This window comes from Buteo buteo, chromosome 27 (assembly GCF_964188355.1).
Source record: "Buteo buteo chromosome 27, bButBut1.hap1.1, whole genome shotgun sequence".
NCBI lineage: Eukaryota > Metazoa > Chordata > Aves > Accipitriformes > Accipitridae > Buteo > Buteo buteo.
The window spans coordinates 10,237,705-10,263,817 of NC_134197.1; the positions used below are offsets into that span (position 1 = coordinate 10,237,705).

Sequence of the window (26,113 nt, forward strand, 5' to 3'; positions counted from 1 at the left end):
TATGGCTGACATACAAACACGGAACAAATCAGTGAAAATATTTTCAGAGTTAAAAGAAACATCTCTTAGTACTAGTGGCAAACCAGAGACCAAAAAGGTTTCCTTTTGTACAGTATCCTTTTCGACTCAACTAAAAAATAATGTTCACTGCTAATTTTTTATTTTTTTTTTTAGTACAGAAAAGGAATTCTTCCACAGATCTACCTGGAGATTTTGTTCAGAGTCCTGTTTTTTTTGAAAGAATAACGTGACTGTCACACAGCTGCTGAAAGAGTACCCTTGTCTGCAGCTTCAGCCCCACAGCGGTAGCCACGTGGTGCAATCGTTATCCTCCCCGCATAGCCTTGCAAAGCGGTCCCTGAGCAAACCCTGGACGTCTTGGGACAGTCTCTAGACAAAAAGGGCCTGTGCGGGAGCACAGAGGTGCTTTCAGCGACCAGCCGCGGCTCATGGAGGGCAGAGCCCGGCTGCGGCCACAGGAAGCTCTGGGCTCAGCCGCCCGCCCAGCACCTCCGCACAGACGGCGTGTTGTTGAGAGGTGAACGAGTCCAAAACGCCAGGCCAGCTCCGAGGAGCCAGTGTGGGTCTCAGAATCATCGGTTTTGTTACCATCTCCTGTAACTGCAGGAAAACAATCTCACCATGAACCCTTTCAGGGTAATTCTCAGTGTATTTCTCTGAAAATAAGCTTGTTCACTGCTTCCCACAGAAGCCTTCGACATCCCTTGATTGCTCGTGCAGTAATTCAGAAATTCACACAACACTCTCAGTTATGTTTAAGAAATTTTAAAAAGTGCAGGAAAAAAAAAAAACACCAAACAAAGCCTCCCCTGTCAGGGCAGATCTTCAGCTGGTAAATCAGAGAAGCTCTACTGCTCAGTAAAGAATTGAGTTTAAACCAGAAAAATGCTCAGATGGAGTCAATTGATTTCCATTTATTTCATTCAATTGTTTTACAGGCAGTGATAGTAACAGAAAGAGAAAAAAGTAAAAATTTTCCTGGTCCTGCTGAGTGGTCTGACAGGCTTTTGCACCACTTCATGTGGCAATGGCACTACCTGGGAGCCTTGAGGACCTTGGTCACTTTAGATTACGTGCTTGCTCTCGAAGGCGGTGGCTTTTCTCAATCATATACCAACCTTTTTGGGGGACTTTATGAAACAAAGTACTATAGAGCACTTTGCCAGCAAGAACCCCACAAACATTCCTACAATTTACAGCCAAATTATATTTATTTGGAAAGATTCGTGCATTTCAGAGCTGCAGGAGCCCTCTGTACTGGAAGGGGTGGGGTGCGCCCTGGCTGGGAAAGGACGTGGCTCTGGGGCTGATGAAATCATCTCTTCCACACCCTCAGCTCATGGCAGCCCACAACTAAACAACAAGCAAAGTGATGCCTGTTTAAATGGAAAACAGACTATTACCTTTTTAACCAGCTCCACAGAAAGTCCCACAGCAAGATGTCCATGTGTGAGATTCAAAATAAATGTACTCTGATTCTAATGCAGTTTTACCTCTAAAGAGAAATACTGCTGGTTGATATAGTCCGTACAGCCTGAACTTAACAGTCAAATGGAAGCAGCTCTCTCTGGAGTCCCTAAGGATTACTAGAAACAAACTGTAATGAGCACATCAGCGGCATAATTGTACCACAATCCAAGAAGCAATGAATAGAAATTTTCATGTGCTTTGTTGCTACCTAAAAATCTTAAAGTAACAGTTGCAAAAAGTTTAGGTGGCCAATTACTGCATATCACTTGTTTCTAGATACAAGATTAGGCAATGAGAATTTCCTTGCACGGCTGTCAAGGCTGCTACAGCTGCTGCAAGGATCGTGCCTCCTCCCCTCAGCCCAAGAAAGGATCGGCCACTGCTAAGAGCAGCAGGAAGACCTCTGCAGCATTTATGCAATCAGTGCTTGCATGATAATTAGTTATTTAAATTCAAGTTCAGAAACACATTTTCTTTAATAACAGCCACAAGACAGGATTACGCAAGTGCAATGACATTGCAGGTGATTTTACACCAAAACAAGAAGGTTTTACAATCCTGCTGTTTAGATGCACTGCTGGTGAGCCTGAGAGAGATTAAAATTACTTAACTTCATATGTACATATTAAAAATCCACAGGTAGTGTCAGTCCACCCCTCCAAGGTATTTCCAAGGTGTCTCTCAAGGGGGGCAGACAAACGCTGGAGAGCACTTACTGGCAGAAGGGACATGTGGCAGCATTTGCCTCCTGCTGCCCCAAATCTGTGCAATTCCCTCAAATCCACTTGAACACAGGCCATTCCTGCCAGCAGCAAACCTGCCTGCTGGCCTCTTCCATTTCATTTCTTTTGGGCAGCTTTGGCTTCAGTTTCTAGCAGTGCTCTGCAGAATATGCATGTACAGAATCAATGTACATTTATAACAATGAAAGCATTTATATTTACCATATAACATATCTGTGTCTGATACATTAAGTATTTATAAAAGCTAACGATCCCTTAACTGCACAACGGTACTCTGCTGCTCTCTATTAATTCTGATCAGAAATTTTAGGGGTTTATTTATGAAAGAAATTCTGTGAAGTGTGCCAGACTGAAAGCCATGATAGTTAAAAATATTCCCTCTTTAGAAGGAGTAACAGTAGTTTCCATCAAGAGAAGAGTGTTTTGGCTTACCTCTGAGGTGAAAGGACTAATGTAAAAATCTGATGCTGCTGTGTTTTCTGTACCTTCAAATTCTCTGCCCATTTTCAGCTCATCCCAGTAGTGTGAGTGGTATTGAGCTTACTAACTGCCCCAATTTTTTGTTGTTGTTTTCAAGACATTTCCTGAAATACGAAGTTAAGGAAATGCTGCAACCATTTCAACTTATAGCAAAATCAGCAATTTTTGGTGGTGGAGGAAGGCAACTTAATTATTAACACAGTTCCCCCTCAGCTTTTGTGCAGATAACTTCATATATTTAGCATGCAGTCTACTAAGTCTGTATTATCTCTTACAGAATTCAAAACGCTATGAACACACTGTGTCTGAAGCAGTAAAATAAAACAAGTTGGTTCCATTTACTGGGATTACAGAGCTGATAGGAAGATGTCTTGGCTCCCCGATGCCTATCAGTCACTGGTTCCTAAATACTAGCAGAAATTGCATCCAGAAACCCAACTGCTGCAGCAGGTCACACATTTACTGCCATCTCAGAATTCCTCTATTCCAAAATCCTCTAGTTTTACCTGTGGAAACACTAAACCTAGCCCAGCTTATTTACAGTGATTGTGAAGAAATCTTCATGGGGTTACACCTCAGCATAAATACAAATGGTCAGCTAATTAATGCCTAGTTCAGCCTCCTCCTGTGACAGATGGAAAGCCCTATATGAAACACAACAGCAGAAGTCTGTTGGTAGCTGGATTGTGTTAGCAGTGAAGTTCTACTGTTTAGATGGGCTGCTTAGTAGAGAAATGGTCAACAGCAATGGAGAATGATACAACAGCAATGGTCACACGTGTTGGAGCTTATCACCTTCAGAATGGAAACCAGCCAGTACCATAAAAGTCAAGCACAGGTTTTTCCTAAATAGGCATAGGCTGAGGTTTTGCACTATCGTGAAAAGAAAATACAAGAAACCCTGGATGATAAATGGTACAGGAAGATTGGGTCACCACTGTGCAGTATTTAGCTTTCAGTCCTTCCCAGGTACAGACCTACTTCAACTGATCAATTTTAATATCGTTACTGCAAAGCAAACAGTGAAATTGGCAGTAAATTGGATCTATCAAGTGCTGCTTTCGATAGAGCAAATGTGGTTACACGTTTTTAAGGTCACTGGGATTAAATATGGTTATTTCCTTTTTCTATTTTTAATCAGGTCTATAAACTGGAAAATTATAGATAAACAGATGAGAAAAAAATGGCATCTTTCTTCTCTCCTTCAATATCTATGTTATAGGCAGAAAAAGAGAGTAGTATAAAGCCAAATCTATTTAATCAGTGCTTTGGTATGGGCAGTTTCAGATTTCAGTAATACCCAGCTTCACAACATTAAGCACTTGCACAGTGACTTCCACAATCACAAAGATTTGGTTTTAGTGCATAGGTAGCTTTTGTCTTTTACGCAGTGTACCTTCAAATGAAATAATCTAATAAATACATTTAGATTTTAGTTGCGTTTATTTCTCACTGGACAAGTACAAAAGCCTGATTTTGTTAGTGGTTTAACTGAACTGGATTTCTGCTGTAAACCTGGATCAACTCCTCTGCAGTGCTATTCAGACAAGGCATCAGAGACTGGCTCGGAGGTATTAATCTGACCCTTCTAAAAATTAGGGAGAACCCTTCAGATCACTAAAAGCATTGAACAAAAAATTGTGCAATTCCTTTCAATTTCATTGACAAGAAAATTATAGTTTTGTACATTTGTAAACTAATCTTGATACACACAAAGTAATCTGATGCAGATGTAAGCTCACTTCTATTCTTTCATTAGTTCACCCATAATTACAGTTGCTTTTCTGGAAGTTTTGTTGCTTTTCTAGAAGTTTAGTTGGATTGATTTTGTTTGTTTGTTTGCTTTTGTCCAAAGCACTGGGTTTAGACTCAGGAAATCTGTTTTTTAGGTGCAACAAAACCTGACTTCTCTAACCGCCTAATGAGGGTAGCATCACCTTATTTCATATGGCTTAAGCAAGAATAAACTCTTGAAGCCCCTGAGCTTTCCTGGGTGTATGCCCGGATGAAACATTTCCCAGGTTTGTGCCACACCTGCACTCTGACATACAAAACCTGAACTTATGCTGCCAATTCTGCTGGTGACACTTGAGCACAGTGGCTCTGACAGATGTCATCAGAAGACATAAGAAGTTGTATCAATTACTTTACAAAAACATAGCACCAGCCAAAATATTCACATTTCCACAGTCTGTGACCACAACCATTACTACAGCAATTATGTTTCTCTAGAATTGCTCTTTTTACACTCACAAACGCTCACCTTAAACTGTATGACCTACCTTAAGTCTGCATTTTCCAAGAGTATTATTCCTATTTTTCCCCCATGCAATGATATGTAAAGCCAAATTTACAAAGGTATTTAGGGACTTAAAGATAATAACTGGTACCTTTTAGCTGGTACCTCAACACTATCAAAGCAGGCATGGGAGTTGTACTTCTATGTCATGATGTAGTTTTCCTGCATCTTTACATGTCTAAATATCGTAAACCATTCTGAAACAGATCTAACACATATGCTTGTGCAGAAACGTTCCTTGCAAAGCAGAATTCCCCACTACAAATGTACCAGTGCATAGCATCTTTGAGCCTCAGAATAAAACTCAGATAAACTTACAATAAAAACTCATCTCTCTGAGCAATACTCTGCAATTGTTCATATTTGACAATGCAGCTGCTTTGCATGGTGGCAAGAATGACCCTCTCCTAAAAACTGGACTGGCACTAACTTTAGTGACAGCAAAGATTATTTTGAAGCTTGTATTAAGGCTTCACACAGGATGGAGTCTCTGCGAGATCCCGAAAGCCTTCCCTGCAACAGAGGTTGTTATTCCGGTGTACTCCCCCAAAACAGGGCAATAAAGCCATCCCAGCAGTATGGTTATAAACCAACTTTACTAAGCAATCTGCACTTCATGGTAGCTGCTCTTTATCATTTTCCAATCAACACTAGTTGGCTTCTAATTGATTTTATATTATGTCCCTTACCAGAAGTAAGAATATTGTGTTTACTAGGGCAGCACAAAGAGGGCAGGCCTATTCTTACTGCTGTATTTAATGCTGCTGCTAATCATGGAGATTAGACTGAAACAATTACAACAGCTAATTAAAGAACAATGCGGTTTTTGGCATCTTTTCTCAGACAGCACTATTGGGAATTCCTAACTCAGGCAAAGCAGGGATAATTAAAAATCGAGCTCCGGTTTCCCCTGCACTGGCAGCTGGATCACGCTGATTAAACTGCAAATAAAACACATGAAACCAACACTTTGTAGTGTATCCAATTTCACTTAAAAGGGCCTTTAAAACTGAATCATAAACAGAGAAACAGCGCAGAGCAAATTATTTAGCTGCAGCTGGATATACAGTCTTCACTGCAGTTGTTTCACAGCTTACTATCTTTTGCGTAGAGCACGGGACACTAGTTACTGGAGGGCCTGATGAGCCACTGAAATCATTAATGTCCCTTCCAAAGGCATTGTTGTTCAAGATGTCATGTAAACACTAGAAGCAACTGAGCTCAGATTTAAACACTGGCACAAAAATTTGTAACTCCCTTGGGGAAAATGTGCAGAATTACACCCAATGACACCTCAGGTCATTACTAAAGAGTAAGATGGGGCTCAAACCCCTTTCAGCAAGACTCTGGAGGGCTGAAGAGCTGGCACAAATAGCAGCTGTTTTATGACAGTTAGAAGCTCAATACAAATTTCCAGCTGCCCAGTTAAGGCAAAAACGTAAGCAGAATCAAACCTTGTCCAAGATTATCTGCTACTCTGTCCGCTATAAGACACCAGCTACAGAAGAGCAATCACTGCATCCCTTTCTCATGCTCAGACTACAGCATCACCTACAGTGAAAGTGCAGTTACCCAGACAGACTTACACAGCTTTACTTTATAATGATGATAAAAATAATAATGTTTACTCTTGGCTAGCATTTGCCTATATACTTCTGAGTCACACAAGAACAGTAGGAAAACAAACCAAAGAATAAGACATGAAGGGTAATGCAGAAATACCAAATTACTTGCCTTAAGCTTGGTCTGGTGTTTAGAAATCTGCCGAAAGGTTGTTACTGTGCTCTCCGGACAAGTACTTAATGCTTTGATAAATAATAAGGGGGTCCTGTTAAAATTCTGAAACTAATGCCAAGAAATTTTGTATTTATGTAGCTTTGTGGAGAAACATCAGTATTAACTCATCTTTACTGACACCACTAAGTGGACGTACCTCATACGAAGTTGATGTTGGTACAACACAACTACACCAAGACTGTAAACCAGAAAGAGCACCACATTGCTTCTGAAGCAAAACTATTTTTAGCATTATATATTAAGTAAATATATTTAATAAACAACAACAAACAATAATAAAAAGCAGGGAGACTGCACTCAGCACCAGCAATACTTACGTTAAAGAAAGGGGCTTAACGGACAGGCTGCTGTTGCCAGATAATCCAGGGAAGGCATATAATGAAGGGGAAGTTTTCCAAGACAAGGCCTTTCCAAGTTTTTGGTAAACATTTGAAAGTTTAGGCTACAGGGCAGAAAATCTGCTAGGAAAAATCATGAGAGAGACCTGAGAAAGGGGAAATACACATGCCTTCTACATAGAGATTATACAGCAGTCCTGCTTTAGCCACATGTCATGGGAACAGTCTGGAAGGCTGGCTCAAAGTTAATTAGAAGAAAAGTAAAATTATAATAAAAGGTCCTTATGGAAAAAGCCCAGTTAGCACAGTCAAACCTCAGAGGAAATGCTCAGGTGCCCAAGAAACAACCAGCCTGAGCATCTAAGTATTACAAACATTGTGCTGGCTTTTGTTATGAAAATATCATCACAGTGACAGGTGGGGAGCATCTCCTGAGAACCCTCCTTTACCCTCTGCCACCAGGGGAGAAGCCCAGGACAGTGCAGCTGTATTGTCTGCCAGTACAGCTCTCTATTATACAAGTGTCAATTCTTTTTACACAGGTAGACAGGTACCCACGTGAACAACCACAGCCCTGCCTCAGCTTAGTAAATTTTGGTGATGTTTTCAAAGCTTGCAGAAGATTTTCAGACCCTAAACTCTAGAGGCCTCAGAGACTCAACTGAGGGTTCACCATCTATTTCACCCACACCTCCCAAACTGGGAGGTTTATTCTGTTCATCGACAGAGGTAGAATTATTCTTTGCATTTAGCTCCATTTCTTTAACCTCATTTACCTAAGACAAACCTCAAAAATATTTTAGCACCCTGCACTGCCTAGGAATCCTCAGCAGTAATCAGTAAAAGAAGCAGACATCACCCTTACAAAATGCTGCAAGGAGAAGCGGCTGTCAAATAACAGTAACAGAAGAAGAGAACCAAAAAGCCTAATAAATAAACTTAGTGACCTGGCTAGTGACTCACAGTGTGATCTTGAAGAAGATACTGCAAGTGTTTTGTGACTCCATTTCTCCTCCACCTGATCAAATGGTGACTGATAATGACTGTGATGATTCCTTTTTGTCCACTTTCTTGTTTAGATGCACATATACTTTATTATATGGACACGAGATATTCCTTATTTTAAGCTATTTGTTGTTTCCCATTACTTTTGTTAGTCTCTGGTAACACGTAACAGAATTTTAAACTCAAGAAGCAGCTTTCATATTTTTCTCTGAAATTACAAGTTTGTTCTCAATCCCTTAGATGATATCTCATGCTTAAATGAAATTTTGGCAAAGAAAAGCAAAGCACTTCACAGCTATCCTTCTATATCTAGTATCATTATGGTCTTTATATACCCATGTAGAAGTAAGCTATGCAAATTTTCCTAAAAATAATGCTGCTAGTGTAATTGTTCTTTCCAGGCTATGTTCCAAAACCAATTTTAAACTTGGAAAAACTATGAAAGTGTGATAGCTGGAAAAAATACTTCAGTTATTACTTAATAATAAATGCTTGAAAGGATCACAACATTTTATAAGGTCATATATAACATCAGTTACGCCACTACAGTAATGCATTATACAGCTCCAGCAAAGAATATAAAACCTTGTAATGTACATGGTTAAAATGTGGTTTAATTCTTATTATCCTTTGGCTTTGACTCAAAGTTCCTGCTGAGTGTTATAATGTTCAGACGATGCATATTCCCTGAGACTCTTTAATTAAACCTGTAAGGTAAGACTTTGCCTCTGGCCATTGGTCACACTACCTGGCACTTGCATTTACAGAGATACCACCTACCACTTCTCTTCCTACTGTCCAGCCTCTGAGCCAGAGCTCTGACTCTCAGTGAAATACACGCTTTAGTATTTCTCAGGCTGAAGCAGACTGGTCCTTTGGGCAGACACTCGAGCTTTACTACTGCATGATTGAGGTTTATGGCAAAAACATGACAACTAGGAGACTAAGAAAATAAAATCCCTGCTCTAACTTTTCCTTTTTTCCCAAAGAATTTCTGGGGGGTATATGGATGCTTAATACCAGGAGTTTGCAGCACACATGCTACTTCTCTCTGTCATTAGGGTGCATTTCCACTATGCTCCAAAGCCTGGTAAAGAAAAGACCTCTCTGAATTTGTATTAGCTGGTGACTGCTGTTATTCACGCAGCCTCTTGCTCCCACAGCAGGTCAGCAGGGAGAACGCCTGAACCTCTGGAACTTCTCCAGTACCTGTGTGCATAACACAGCACTGTGTTTAATATCTTCTGCTCACCTTTTACAAAAATATCAAAAGATATGGTTTTGTTTTGAAGTGAAGTGAAAAACCACTTCAAATCACTAAAACTTTTAACTGCTAAGAAAAGGTTTCCCTACTTAGCTCTGACAACTGAATGTCTTTAAGCACTCTGGCAAACACCCTTCAGCATTTTTAGGAATTTCACTGTACATCTTTGCACAGCATTTGTACTCCTGTGATTGTGACCAGCCTAATGGAACCTTCTTCCCTAATGAATGCTGAAGCAGGCATTTTAAATGCAGTTATTCACATATGTTGACTTAAAGTGCATGCATCTTAGAAATTCACTCCCTTTCAGCATCGCTGCCAATAAATAATTAAAAAGTCTATTAAGACAGCAAAAGCCAATTCACTAAAATTATAAGCAAATGTTTTTGCATCAAGGGCCAGACTCAGGGAAACACTTAAACATCTTCAATTCAAAGCATGTGAGTGTTTACATTGACACAACTGCCTAACTTCCAAGTCACCTTGTGTTTTACTGAGTAAGGGTTATTACCCAGCTCTGTAAATTATTTTCCCATGTGGAAATATACAGTTATTCAAGATTTCAAAATATCTAGTGAAAACAACAGTTTCATAACTAGAAAGACAAGCTACAAGTCTAGTTTCAGCCTAAGTCCTGCAATTTTGAATCTGAATAGAATAATACTGCATTTTCCAAGCAAAGAGCACTGACAGAATTTAGCCCCCACTGTATTGTTTCAGATGTCAAAATCCTTCGTTATTCAGATACACACAATATCACAAAGACAGACAGTAATGGAAATAAGGACATCAAGAAAAGTATTCTACACCAGCCAGCACATTTACCTATAGGGAACAAAATAAACTGCCACAGAGGGAACACAGACATTAAGCAAAAGAAATCTCAGTTTGAAAAACATTCAGATAATGGAAAACACCAATCTAGAAGTTAAAACCTAATTAAGAACATGAAACCTAGGAAAAAAAGCATGTTGTCCGAGCCACAAGAGTTACATCAGGAGGGGTGACAAGAGAGGGCAGGAAGGTCTGAAGAGGGACACGGACACTTAAAGAAATAATAAACATTCTTTTGGAAAAAGAGCGTCTTTGCCAGACAGCAAACCTCCCTCTCAGCCAAGTGGCAAGCCCTGTTGACCCTCTACAGCTTTAATTTCCCAGGGTGACCTTCCATAGCTTGCTAATGCTATATTTTCATGACCGGCTAAGATCTTGGTAGGGTGGGGGTTGATGATGCCAATAAAAAAATAAAATTGCCAGCTGGGACACGCCAGGTCCTTGACTGTCTCTTTGCAATGCCCACTCTCCCACTGGGGAGCCTCAGGCTCACGCTCCCTCACGTGGAACAACTTCAGCACAGCAAATGGATGACATTTTCTGAATTATGCCAATATTTGGTGTTGGAGTTTGTGGTTGCACCCAGCAACACAGCTGGGAATGAGGAAGCAGACAGGTTCAGCTGGCTGTTTCAGGAGCATCTTCAAGGAAATCATGCTTTTGAAAATACACAACCTAATCCTGGAGTTGAACAGATTAGCTCAAGATGTAGGACTGTCTACCATGGAAAGTCATGCATGCTAAAACAGAGCAAGAATTCACCTTGGACCAACAATTCTTGATTAACTTGCTCTGCTGGCAGGCTTAGTGTACACTAGGCGCTGTGCCAAAGCCTCCCAATTCACTCTGGAGTAAAAGTAATTTGAAATAACACTCTCACATTTTAACAGCATGGCCTTTGGAGTGAATTTTCAGGTAATGGTCAAAAATGGCATAGACCTGTGGATCAGTCTGTGTAAAAATAAAACAAAACAGGTCTTTACTAACTTCTTTTGCTGCACAGTAAAGGAACAGCTTCCAAACGGGTGCGTGCATCATGGTGTACGACGTACAGGGAAAAACTGTTGCTTCTAAGCTGGAACCAGAATTTAAAAGAAATATCAATATTACTACAAAACAAGACAGTGGGAAATTTATATTAAAAAGGGTTTTATATATTTATATTATATGTTTATATATATTTCAGACACAATCTATAGATGTCTATAACATGAACGAGGTCTGCACACCCCCAGATTCACAGGCACCACACAGGCTCCACTAATTCCACAGAAGTTACTCAGCATTTTGCTGTCACTTGAGGCTACCTACGGGCAATGGACATGACCTGGACTTCCACTTTCTGGCGTCACAAGAAACAGCTACACACCAGAAACCTCTGCTTTCCATGGAGATGGGGGCCAGTCACTTAGTCAAATACGCAGGTTACTCGTACACATCTCCTGTAGAAGAGCTCCTCACGGTCACTACTGCAGAGTTATGATCCCAAACAAGAGTTTAATTTGAGTTTTAGTTTCTCTGAAGCTTTTGGACTTTCCAAACCCATTGGTTTGCCTCAGGTGAGCTGAAGCCATGCCAGGATTCACAGCCCTCCTGCAGGAAACCTGGAGGAGCTCTGCCCAGCAAACATTCACCTGCCGAAAACCTGCAGACCTCCCCAGCTGCAACCAGGGCAGCTCCTTCTGCATGGCACAAACTGCAATCTATCAGGTACCTTTTAAATAAACCCCACCATGCTGAACTTAATAATTTCCTTATGAATGGCCAAGTTATACACGTGCTAAATCTTCCACACAAATGACCAAATGACTGACAGTAACAGCACTTGCACATTGCCAGCACTTTCTGTCCCAGCCTACCAAACTGCCATACGACCAGGAGAGTCAGAAAGGGACTCCTGCAGAGTCACACAAGAAGTCTGGAGCAGAGACCTGGGTGTGTTTTAGCTTACGCTCCACATCAGAATTTAAAAATAAGATTAAAAACATCAACAGTTTTATGTCTGTGTCAGTTTTGAAAGGCTGGGCTATGAAGAATACAAAGTTATTTGACTGGAGAAAAAACAACGAATGAGAAAATTGTCAGTCATCAGTTTGATGTCAAAAATAAAAAGGCAATGACCTCCATTTACGCTACATTTCTGTGTTTTCACAGGCAAAGGAATAGGCAGCAGGCCTTGAGAAAGGTTACTGTGAGCCTGATCTGGCACTTACTGATAAAGCTTCATCAATTTGTTATTTAAATTACCTTTCGCTTTTTTGCCCTTTTTTTTTTTTTTAAATTTTAAATATTAGTCAAGACTAACTTTTTGACCTTGGTAAGACACTTTGTCCAGCCACCAAGCATCGTGAAAAAAGTGCCAACAAAAGTTCAAAGCTGAGCTGCCAGACAGGTGCACTGGAAGCAGCGATCAAACGTTGTGTGTTTCCTGCCTACTAAGAAACCAAATGCTGTTGAAGGCCACAACCAAATTAGCATCTAGATAATTTGCAAATAATGAACTTAGTGTCATTTTAAAGGCACTAAGTGCTTGCAGTTCTAATAACGTGATTTTATTATCAGCATTTATTAAAAATATTTTGTTTGCTGTATAAAAACTCAAACACTAGAAGACAGTCACGTTATAAGCAATTACAAATGTTAGGTAACATTTACTACATAGGATAAAGTACAACTAAATGCCAAAACAGGAACAAAGAAATAATAATAAAAATTCTTTCTGGTTCCTGTGAAATCATGGAATAATATGTATAATAAATTATATTACACATAAACAGCAAGAAGAAAACTATTTCAGGGCTACAATTGTTTTAAAGCTGACTCTGTAAGCAGAGCCAGGAACTTAACAAACCTGCACAACCCTTCTTGGAAGTTCCTCTTCAAGCTTGGCTTTGCTGTAATGCATACAAATTATTAACCCATTAAGAATGTCAGCACCTGGCACTTGCTACCTAACAGAAGCCAGCACCACAGGCTCCCCATCCACTATTTTCATCTTGATTTGATCTTAAAACTGTGGATTTTTTTTCTCCAGTTCAGCAGCACATACAAAACAGAGAAACAGTCCTGCAACAAGGAGCAGGGAACTGACCCTTCCCAGGAGGGACAGCACAGCTTGCACCCTCCCAAGTCCCACCGCCCCACTTGGGTGGTACAGGGCAACGTGGCCAGGGCACCCGGGGAAGCCAGCACAGAGGGGTTGTACCTTCCCAGCCTAAAGAGGGGGTCCCTCTAGGGCTCCCCACCTCTCGGGCAAGCAGTCCTCGTGGGGAAAATACCACACCTTTCACAGAAAGAAGGAAGCCTTAGCAGGGTGTTGTCTTTGGGTTTGTTTTGCTCTGAGAATGGACGTAATGCTTTGGGGTGACAGGCTGTGAATGCCAAACAGCCAGAGAAGGCACATTACGGCTCTGCCTAAGGGCTGCGGTGGTGCGAGATTCAGAAATCTCACATCCTCAGTATTTTCACTGCATGACAGATTTTGCTAATCCTGTTCTGAGGCTGTCAGCTCTACACACACACACAATACACAGAGCTTAGGCAATAACACAGCGTCTGGCTTTAGCTTTGAAAGGCAAGCCTCAAATTCAGATGCTCTGCCCATTACTGGACGCAGCTACCAAATGCTCAGACTCTTCATATAACCTTATCTAACGCAGAGCTTGCTGTGGCTGGATGCAGTCGAAACATAACTGAGAGAGGAGTGCAGGGCTGCCTACATGACTGGACACAATGGTTCACAGCCAGGGGCACCCTGTCATCATGACTGGGATGCCACAAAAAAGCACTGAAGGGGAGGGAGAGCCGCTGGTACACCTGGGACATGCTGTTTCCATGGCCAGAACACCCTGCTTGGCCTCAGCCAGTGCTAGATTTTCAGTCACGGAAATGACGTTGAACCATGCAGTTCCTACTGGTATTAACAAGGGTCCAGATCAGCAAGTCACAATTTTGGTTTCTTTTTCCTGAAGAGCAAATATAGGGAACATTTCAAGTAATCAAAGATTATTAGCTTACTTCCTGATTTCCCATGGAAAAGTGTTTTCAGACAAATTTCATCACTTCCACAGATGTCCAGCTAGCACCCTTGGGAGTGACAACCGATCGATTGTGACCCACTAGCCCACTACCTCAGCATCGTCATCAGCTGTGGCAACAAACATTGTTGTAAGTCAAGACAATAAAAACATTTGCGTCTTTTTCTTTTAAATCTTGCTTTGGCTTCAGCACTGCAATCTATCCAGCTGCAGTCATTTTTCCCAATCAGAAGACAAAACACAAGAGTACATAATACAGATGCTACCTCTGTATCTCCATTGGATTTACCAGCTACTAATACGCTTTTATGGCCAGACTGCAACCCAGTTAACGCCTCTTCTAGCAATACCAGTGAACTCTGACAATGAGGCAAAACTGCAGGGACTGCAAAGCTACGTCAACAAGCCTGTAAAACAAGGCAGTCATAGGAGCAGGAAGGTTAATGTGAAAAAGTGCACATGCAATCTGGGCAGCAGCCCAGGCATGCAAGCAAAAGAACCTTCTGCGTAATTCGTCCTACTTCTGTAAATTGAGAACAACAGTTTTAGAAGCAGGTTCTCCTTGTACTGTGTTCTCCAGTACTTGGAGACTAGGTAATTACAAAAACAGAAAGAATTCTCAGTGTGTTACATGAAAGTGGATGTAGCCACTTCAAAGTTGCCCTGGCTACAAAATTATTGTAGATAGATCTGGAAAATGCTGCATACAAAACACAGCTGTGCATGTCTATATTTATCCAATTATTATCTGATTGTTTTTAAGAAATTATTTTTGCATTTTTATTTTCTGCGCTATGCTTCACTGCCCACAAAATGGAATTATCACTTTAAACCACTTTGCTACACAAGAGCTATTTATACCATCAAGGTCCAATCCCAGCATAACCAGAGGAAGAGAAAATTGCGGGGGAGGTGGGGGGAGCGGCATCACTAAAGCTTTTTCAGTTGCATTTACCTGTAGCTGTTAGAGAAAATTAAATAAAACAGAAACAGACCCCACATTTCAGTATCATTTCAAACCAATCCCAAAGCAAAATGCATCCCAGATGTCTCCCAGGAAATGCTGCACAGAGGATGCTGCACAAGCGGTTAACATCAGACATCCATCACCTGCATGTAGCTTTTTCTTCTACCTGCTGCACAACCTTCCACAGCTACACACCAGTCACGCTGGCAAACTGCCAGGCTAGCAAGTTGATCTGCATTTTACTCACTGCTTACATTAATACAGTAAGTCACCTCCTCAGCCAGGATAAACTGACACTGCTCCACTTCAGTCAGGAGAGGCACAGTCTGAATTACTCATCAGAGGATCCAGTCCACTGTATGTAAAAGGGCTCAAGAGATAAAAATGTATTTTAAACTACTGCAAAGGAAATTTAGGTTTAGGTAAGAAATGAAGGCGTGATAGACATTGGGACTTCAAGGAAAAGTCTCCCTGAAGTCAGCTGCATTTAAATGGATGCTTATGATTAAGCATGCTCCCAAATGTTAGAAGAAGTGCTGAATGGGGACCTACCTAACATTTGACTGGAAAATAATGTGTGAATGCCTCCTATTTTGCTGTTCTTACAGCAAGGGATGCACAGGAGAAAGGAAACAGCTGCAAAACTCTTAACAGCCCCTCACTGCAATACTGCAACTGCCACAAACATATATTATATTTACAATCTATGAGATGTGAAGTACTTCTTTATTTCTAGATATATTTATCAGAACAACTTCTAGATATATTTCACTTGAAGAATGGCAACAGATACCCAAGGATTCAGTTAGCCTCAGAATATTTCAGTTTGTTGGCACAATTCTCTATTTGCTATGAGAACAGTTCTGCATTAGAGCTTTATTTAAGCAATCACCCAGACCTCATGCTATCAAATATTAATCTTTTATCCTTTAGCCCAGTTACCATTATTCTGGAATAATCAAGAATTTCCCTGTTCTGTGATGCCATTTGAAGTGCAGAGCATGACAGCATGCAATAGCTTTACTGTACAGCAGGGACAGGGTCATAATGAACCGTTTGTTTCTGATAGCAATTGATTATAATTAACATAAATTATGTATCTTCCCTTCTGCCAGTTTGCCCTATACAATAAAAACGGGCAAGCATATAACTAAAATTTACAATTCTCTTTCCATCAGAGGCTAAACACTTCACAAAAATTAGCTATTGCTGGTAAGTATTTTGAATGCTGTGGAAATTAAAAGGGTACTGGCAAATCAGCTTCTGCTGGGAAATATCACAATTCTCATACCTTTTTAAGATCTTAGCTTGGGAGCATAAGGCTTTGGTAGGTGTATTGTTAAAAATATTCATAATTAAGGATAACTGCATAAGAGCACCTCATGTTCCTGAAGCTGCATCATGCATGAATGCACTTATGGACAATTAGAAACTTCCCTGTTTTAGAAAGAACAAGAATATTTTCTCAGATGAGTATTAAAAGGGACAGACAACCCCCTGGACAGGTCAGGAATACTTCTGGGAACAGAAAAAAAAACCAACCCACAGCTGACATCCAGAGAATATAAGCTGTAGTTCAGGCTCAATTAAATGACAGCAAGGATGCTTAGCGAGGTCTGGATGCAGAGTTCAGGGAAGAGTCGAAAATACCATCCTGCCCATCACAGAAGTTCCCTTCTACATGTGCTGGGGTCTGGGAAGTTTGCCCAGCCTGTACCTCTCAAAGAGGAGATTTCATTCTCCGTGTTGTCCATGGGACAGCTTTTACAAGCACCAAGCAGACTGAAAACATGCTGAAAATATCAAATGTCCTCCCAAGAACAAGAGAAAGGAATTACATTATTACACAGCACTCAGATGACTGTGAGCTGACAGCTAGGTGCTTTTTTTCCCTACATAAGTTAGAAAGCTTTATATATTTTTTTTTTTCCTTTAAAGGAGTTTCATATAAAATTCAAGTTTCACAGCATTGGCAGGAAGGAATCTAAGTGACATGTGGTATGTACCCTCTTCATGCAACGGGCTGTTGCAAAGGACTCCATTGGTCTTCAATGCCAAACTTCTCACAGTTTGTTCATAGAAATAATGCAGAAAACAAGGGCTAGAGATGCAAGTTCAAAGCCATATGCTCTTCCTTTCTCTCTCTATGTACATAGCCAAATCACATACAATTACTGTGTGTGTAACAGAAGTTAAAACTTCCCAAAATGCTGCATGAGACTGCACCTAGGTATTTTCAATGCAAATAATACCCAGTTGATGCTGCAAAGTATTTCCCACCTGTATCCAAAAAGGACCCACTCAGCAGATAATTTGAAAGACTCATTCTCCTAAACAGACCTGAATTCTCTTTCTTGTGTGATTTAACAACGAAGACATTTCTAGCCACTGTGTTTCTGGGCTCATCTTTGCCAAAACCAGTGCATCTGATTATCAGACAATAAGAGTTCAGCAATTTGATTGCACTGGATGTTTCTATGGGGACTGCGTCACAAATATTTCAGAGGTAAGCCCATGAATTCTACTTGTATTTTCGTGTTCCTCAGCAGGAAGGAAAACATGCTGTTCCTCCTTCACTTTGACAGCAGAATGCAAAATCCTCAACTAAAGTGAGCACAGTCACCACAAGAAACTGCAGAAATTTTCCCCAGTGGCCATATATCCCATAGGCATTTCAGCTCTTTACTCACTTCAGCACCTTATGAAATGGTGTGTGCCCCTCCTTGGCCCCCAAACTAATGAGCTGGAAGAAAAATACTTATCTGCATTTTGAAAAGCAAGTAGCCTGGAAGTTTATTTTATCTTCACAACATGTTTTTATGAAAGACTCCATGTTTATGGTGTTACCAATCACAATCAACTTGTCACAAAAACTGCAAGATGCTCTTTCTCTACAGGCTCCAAGATTCCTAGATTTATGTTTCTTTCATGAATATTGACTAAAACTGGAAAAATCCCCAAGTTTCTAACTTGTGAGGTAACCATAAGACTTGGAAAGTAATCCCAAACACACCCAAAACCAGAGGCACAGAAGATGCAACATATTATTTTTAGTCACGGTCTTCTAAAAAACAGGTTCCCAACTATTTAATGATTCTTTTCCATACGATACTCTTAAATAACGCAGGGAGTGTTTCTATTCTTGCTTTTAGTAGTGGGTATAGTACCTTTAAGTTTGCAATTCTCATCTACTCTTACTGGGAAATGCTGATTTCATGGCACTCAGGTGAAATCAGCTGTGCAGCCCCCAGTGAGGCAGATGCTGACCAAGTCCATGCACAAAGGGTAAAACGCTCACTTATCTGCAACGTTTTAAGATGCACGATTAGGCAACTTGTATGGCTGCTGCTGCATACTTGTCCTCTGGATCCAAGCAGGACTGACAGGACCCCATCAGGCCTCTCTCCTGCCTACAGGCCACGAGGGCAGATCACACACCTGAGTCCCTCTTGGCACCCACAGCTGAGGGTTATGGTTTTAAATCTCTAGGTTGAACAGAAGAAATAATTAAAGGTCAAACAACTGAGCATGTGATTACTTAAGAGAGTCCTATTGGCAATGAAGTTATTTGACTCGTAGCTGATGACAAAGGCATCTTGCCAGGTGCTCACAAGAAATGCAGCAAGAGTATGTTTTTGCTGTTCAAAGCAGCCACTTAATCGTGAAGCACAACACCCACAACACAGTGGCACACCACGAACCTTCAGTTCCGAGTCTTTTATTGAATTAAGCCAGAAATCAATTTCAGAGAAAGGAATTACAAGGTAATAAATACCTTTTAATATGACAATTTTTGCTCCTTACATGATGCTCTCCATGGTAGCACATTTTCATTCTAAAAAGAGCTAGCGCTTAAAAAAAATTAAATGATAGAGAGAACAGTAACAAGCAGCCTTCTCCCCGATCTCTTTAAAGGCACTACTGTTAGAATACAAATTTTGTCTGGGAGCAATCAGCATCTGAGCTGTTCTCAGAGACAAGAGGCTGACATGGGTAAGAGATACCAAGCCGCTATGCTGCAGGCAGGGTACACCCTAATTACAGAAGGGTATGAAAAAGCAGTCTGTTTTTTCTGTATTACAAGCACACTGCTGCCTGTACTCAAGCATCAGTATTTACTTTACCAACGTAGGAGAGCACTTGCCTTCCATAGGAAAAGGCCTTCAAAGCATCTTTCACACTGACTCTTTGCCAACGTAATCCTCTCTGGACTGGCATCCCCCCTTGGCTAAGGTAACTTTCCAGCTGAAATCCTGGTCTCATGTCTGGATTCCGAGCGTGCATGTTATTTCAGCAATCTCCAAGTTTCACACTTCGGTAGCACCTGGGAACTGCACCCGTCACTTAAACGGAGGCTGCAAGCCACCAGCTACTCTCACACAACAAGCTACGCTAGTGAGAGCATCTTCTGGAAACTGCACAGCAAAATTCAGTTCATATTTTGACTTGTAACAACACAGGAAAAATGGTATTCTATATTCTGGGAAGAAAAATTGTCTTTTTTTTTTTTTTTTCTCTCCATAAGCTTAGAAGAGATGCTACTGACGTCCAAGAGGTGGAAAACCAACCATTTACCACACAGACACGAGGGTGCACATTTGCCTGCTGCAGGCTTAGCCCAGCACCCCTCAGACAGTGGCTCTCAGGTCAGGCACTGCAGCGCACTCATGCTGGGGATAGCACTGGCAAAAGGAAAACACATGGCAAGGTTTACCTCTCACAGGTGAAGGCACAGATAAGAACCGCAACTGTTGCACTGATTACTCAGTCCCATTACCTGCTACACAGAGCCCCATTCCCTCCATCAGCTGCATTTAAGCCTGAGAAAGCTCCAAAGCATCCAATCACACAGCTTTTAACAGTCACAAAGTTACAGCTTTGGAAGGAGACCAATAATGACCTCTCTAACCCAAAGATGATAACAAACTCCATTGCTCTGAGGGAATGAAGAACTGGGCCAAAATTTACCTCTGGGCTAAGTGCTGCTGAAGCCACTACATTTGGCTCCTGGTATTTTTGTGAAATGAAGGATGGGAAGTGTGAAATGCAAACAGCCACAATCTCATTGATGGAGATAACTTCTGAAATAATGAGAAACGTAGTCACAAAGAGAGTCACAGCTGTTTCAGATTTAATACAACCATCTCAGCTGCTGAAAACTGCTTTTATTCTCTGTTTTCTTCGTTCTCTCCAAACTGCACTCAGCTTCTCTTTGCATGATAGTGCAAACACACTTGAACCCTCCAAAAGAATCCTGATGACATGACCTTATCAAACACCTCAAGGATGCTCAGGGGTATCTGTTTTTGGCATTAGCACACAGTGAGATTTAGAGATAGGAAATGCAAGGTTTGTTTTCAAAATATTTTTTCTGATAAAGACCAAGGTACTGGGTTTCACTCTAGATGAGTATCATTTTGCAACACAGTGCAAATAAATTTGCCACATCCTACTCCCTCAAACACAGCTGGTTAAATAGTTGTTAATCTGATGCACCAAATTTATACATTACATGATTCGTGCTTCTTACACACCATTTAATATGAGAAAAGCTAAAGAATAGTTGTTTGTGAGCTATATAATCCCACTTACAAAAAAAGAACAGGAAGAACAGGAACTGCTTGACTGCATTATCTTTCGACACACTGTCCCAGCACAGGTAGGTATAAATGAATCAGACTGATCCCCAATACACTGCTATTTGATTAACATGAGTAGTGTGATGTGGCAGGTCCAATTTGAACAAAGTATTTTAATATGCCTCTAAAAGAGAGAAGAATATGAGGGAATTGTGCAAAAATTATTTTGTTTGCAGAAACTGTCTTTTTCTCTGAAAAGTATCAGCTAAGAACATTTGCTTAGCTCTCAAGTAAATGCTTTCCCTCTGTTCACTTACACACAACCCAAAATATATCTTTATAGGGGAATTCAAAGAGATCTGCTGAAGCTGAACTGGTTGGAAGAGTACCCATTCTCTCTTTAGATTATTACTTGCAGCCATACTTGTAAAATTGTCAACAGTTGTACAGCTGATTGGACGACTAGGGAAGGGAGGGGAAGCGATACGAAAAATTCATGAGAAGGCCTCCAGAATACAGTCCCCTTTCAACACACAGCATGGGGTTGAAATGTCAACATTCAAACTACCAACCAAACCAGGGCTGAGACAGGAAACCAGAGGGCAGTGTAGAGAAACTCTCGAACGAGCCAATTCATCCCAAGATTGTGCAGGAAACCGCTAAAGGAGAGCAGCTGCTCACCAGTCTACTCAACATGTCTCCAATGAATACAGCCCTACTCTCCACTCCCATCTGTCCCCAAGAAAAAGGAACAGAATAAAGCATAGGGGGAAACGTCTGCAAGTTTGGGGATTCTTTACTAACCCTATTAGTTAACATCCTGTTCAAGTTGGCAAAATGTTATAGCTGCTGATGTTATTTTTCTCACGGTGCTTTTTCACAGCAAAGAAAACAGACACACTTGCAGCTAAGACTGTGGTCTAGTCTCAAACTGCTAACTTCTTAGTCCAGGTATGAAACTACAACTTCCACTGCTAATCTGAATGGTTTTGACCACTTCACCTAAAGAGCAATATATCCCTAGAAACCAGAGTTGTGCCCTGACCTTCAGCTGCGATACCCAGATTTACTTCCACCTCTCAGAGAAAGACAGTCCCTTCCCACCCCAGGATACCTGCCTGGTCTCAGCTCATATATTTGAGCAGCTCCCAGCAGTCTAGAACACTTTGGGACATAAGTGCATTGCCCATAAGAAATTGGTTTTGGCTCTCCTCACCTATTTCAAGGTCATAAGTAAGCAGCTTTCTACGGAAAATGGATTCCAAAGTGGATGTGGCTTTCAGTAACGCTGAAAGAAATATCAACACATATGAGCATATACTTAATTTCTACCTTAATGATTCATTAAACAATGCGTTTATGCCCTCCCTGACCCCAAAAATATTAAGGCCCCTTGAAAGCACAGCAACTCTTGGAGTCACCTGGCACTCCTGTTGATAGTCTTAGCAAGGCGGTAAATGGGACGGAAGACCAAGTGACATGCAGGTCAGGGAAGATGCAGACTGGCAGGGCAGGACAAGGAAGTGGTATGCAGGGGCTGAAGGTATCACCTCAGCCAGTAATCTGCTGCAGCTGTACCAGCTTGAGCTGATGATCTCCCTTTCACTTTCTTCTCCAAGTGTGAAATTCTCTTGCTCATACTCACATGTGCATTCTACTCTAGTACCTTCACTGACACAAACCGATGTTCTTACACTATTTCAAGTCAGTAATGAAATAAGTCTCCACCATCACTGTGTATTTCCAGTTCTACATCATGCACAGATTAGTACTTTATTATGTACTCTGTGTTTTGATACCACTTTATAATGCCGCTGTGTGTAACAATCTTTGTGTGATCCTTCCTTGCCAGTTTCAAGTCACAGAGGCTTGGCTCCAAAGTGAGGTCCACAAAAAAGATGTAGTAGGCTTGTTGAAACAAACAACAAAACAGTCAAAAGCTTTCACCAGAAAAAGGCCATCAGAAGACAAAGATAGACATATTTATGCAGTCACTAAGGGACATTTGAAATGTGTGTTCTGAATAAACACTCATCTTCAGTATGCAAGCACCATTGTCTTTGCTGTCTCCCAAAGATCAGCAAGAATGGAAATCAATGATGCTGCCTTGTTAGAAAACACAAATCAAAGCATCAGTGACTTTGTAAAATCCCTTCTGTCACTTTGACCTTCTGGTGCCAGGCATCTCCACAGATTCATTACCATTCATTGTAATGTCTGAAGAGGAAATCAGCAGCACAACAGTATTTTAGAGCAACACACTAGCAGCGGGGATCATAACAAAAGCTAGGAAGCTGAGTATACAAAAAGAAGTGAGTATCCCATGAATGGCTGCTTGCACTGCCTTGAGGACTGCATCCTCTCTTCTAACAAATGCAAGTAAAATCTGCTGTTGCCCAACTGTATGCCAGGTCCCTTAATCACCATCTGCACCTACTGTCTCCTGTAAAGAGTCTGGTTCTCTTCTTGCCCAGTCAGTCATGTTGGGAGCTAATGCTACTGCTGTTACCTTTGGACCTTCTCCAGGGCCACCAACATGGTTAAATAGCATATATATGGTGCCCAACAGCAGAACAGCCTTCTCTTTCAGAGAACCTCTTGTAAGAAAGAAGTGGGAGAGGGGTGGTACTAACCTGAGTCTCCAAGCTGGTGTAGGGACTAGGAGGTTCAATCTACAAAAAGAGCAGACAGAAAGAGCCATTACTCTGGAATAGTGGAAGAGAAGGTGTTTTGAGCCATTACTGGTCCAAAGTAGGAATGTTAGGAACAAACACACCTGCTTGAACAAGGATGATAGGATTATTTTTTTTAAGAGAGCCCCCTTTTCCAGACATCCTGCCATCACACAGAAATTACAGGATCTCTACAATATTTGGATGAGTGAAAGAAGTTGCAGTAACCAGAGCGTATCAGAGACAGATTAGCTACAGAACAACTCAAGGCCACACACAGCCCCTTGCATCTTTGATTTAATGCTCTGTTAAATTTCTTTCTTGGATTACAATTGACTGGTGCTCCTGTAATTTCAAGGCATTAGAACCTTTTCAGAAAGTTGATCAGGACTTGATGATGAAAGGACTGGCCATGTCCTTGGCAAAATTTTTCCTCCCAACAGCTGCAGTTACACTCTGGTTGCTTTGTTTTCCATTAAAATTGCATCCTGATAAACATCTCTCCAGCTCAGCACATTATATGTGCAAGTGCACCGTGCATTTTCTGCAGCCTGGCATCTTCCTTGGTGTCAAAATCTGAACTCTTAACCTGGCTTGGCCAGAGGATTCAAACCTCAATAAAGAGCTTCTAAACACAAAAATCATCTATTTAGCCAGTTAATTAAGAGGTTAGAAAGAGATAACATCTATACAGGAGACTCCATCATTAGTGTTCTGGGATCAGCACTCAAGCAAAATCTTTAAAGGAATATCTTTTAAAGTATAAGGGACATTTAAAACCTCAGTCCTGCTGGTCTAGGTATTACTCTGCAAGGTCTCACTTTCTACAACACCCTGTTTAATCGGAAAGCCTAACAGAGTGGAACCAGTTCAATGATGTTTTCTCTTTAATCTATCACATCTGCCGAAATTAGACAGCTTTAGTTTAGTAGAGTAAATTCTTGTCTGTCAGATTATTGGGCTCCTGAGACTAGTTTTGAGTGTTTATATCCCCAGATACTCAGGTCATTGTGATTCTCACGTTGGCTAAACCACAGAACAGAATGAAAAAATATCTGGCTTTCCTCCAAGAAACTATATATTCCTTTTACTTTTATTTATGACTATAAAGCAGCTTTTGGTTTAAAATTCACCGTAAATATACTAATGAAGAAACAAGCTATCAACCCAGGAAAAAAAAGTCAAGGAGGAAATTGGCCTCGAAACCCTCAATACATCTTTCCTCCACTCAGTACGTCATGGACCAGGCAGCACACTGTGCCCAAGTGAAAAAGTCCATGATTACCTCTGTCACACTGCTAACTTAAATGTATCTTTCATCAATGTGTTCTAACACCAGAGTACCATTGTCATACACATGTAGTAGATATTATCTGACAACTGGCCAAACGATATAAAGACTGGAAGGAGACTGAGATACCTCAGTGAAATCCAAATATCGCATCATCAGCTAAGCTAAGGGGGAGGGGGGAAGAAAAAAAAGAAAAAAAAAATCACCTGAAGGTGAGAGAAGAGGTGAGAGGAATCTTGTCCTTGGATGGCTTTAAATTTCTAAAGACAATTTATGTCAGCACTCACGGCTCTTCTCTTACAGACTTAGGGGGGATAAACTCATCCATTTTGCAGCTGGACTCTAAGCAATGACAGTTTGGTCACAACATTGTCCTACACTGTCCCATTCACATTTATATCATAGCAGGAAGATCAGAATACTGGCAGGTGTGTGTGGCAGATAGAATACAAAACATGTTTAAATAGAAAGAGCAAAATACTACTGTAACAAAGAAGGGCCCAGCTGCATAGACTCCCCTTTGGGAGATCATCTGGATTTTCCTCAGTCGCTGCCAATTTGATTGCAGACAAAAGCTTTTTCAGCATGTACTGTTCACTTCCAAATGGCATTATTTCTATAAGAGGAAGCAGCTACTGTATGTATAAAACATCCTGGAAAGATCAGGGGATTCCTGTAATAGATAAGGCTTCAGACTATTTAAAAGCTGGACAAATTAAGTCCAATGCTTGCTGAACAGAACAGATTTCTTATGGTAATTATTTTCAAAAACTTTTTTGACTAAAGAGAATTGTAAATATAAACCAGGATTTGAATGGCATTATTTCACCATGTGGAACATGGTGCATCAGCACAGGCTTATTAAACTGTGATGCTACAGTTTTTCCTGTTGTCTATTTTCCTCCTCCTCATTTTGGCTATGGTTACTTGTATTAACTTGTACTGTAGCCGTTGTGCAGGGAACCTGTACTATAGCACTGCAGGGGGACCTGTTTCCCCCTGTCATCAAGAACATATATCATTCATACACATGACATGGTGTTCACTTCGAGTTATCTGAGGAAAAAATGAAGCTTGGCTTTTATGGGCTTTCTCCCAACAGCAGTTCACATGGTGCAATATAGCTGCCTCTCAGCGTCCACTGACTGTGAAACAAACATGAAGAGACTTTGACAGTTTGTTTCTGGATGCCACCTCTGCCTCGCACAGAGGCCGCTTCTTTCACTTGGCACCCGACTGCCCGCTCTACTTTTCTGCTTCACTCATGTAGTTACAGGTACTGCACTCGTCACATCTCTCAGAGCTGACCTGAAGGT

At 41.0% G+C, this 26,113-nt stretch overlaps 1 protein-coding gene across 3 annotated transcripts in view; it reads right to left on the reverse strand.

The window, feature by feature from the left end:
- XYLT1 (xylosyltransferase 1) overlaps positions 1–26,113 on the reverse strand; it is a 204,608-nt gene that overhangs the window by 128,243 nt on the left and 50,252 nt on the right. Inside the window, exon 2 of one of the 3 annotated variants that reach the window (XM_075058582.1) lies at positions 23,468–23,506. The exons of the other annotated variants lie outside the window; for them this stretch is intronic. Within the exon in view, the coding sequence (XP_074914683.1) occupies positions 23,468–23,506 (39 nt within the window). The remainder of the gene's footprint in view (positions 1–23,467; positions 23,507–26,113) is intronic. 3 annotated transcript variants of the gene reach the window in all.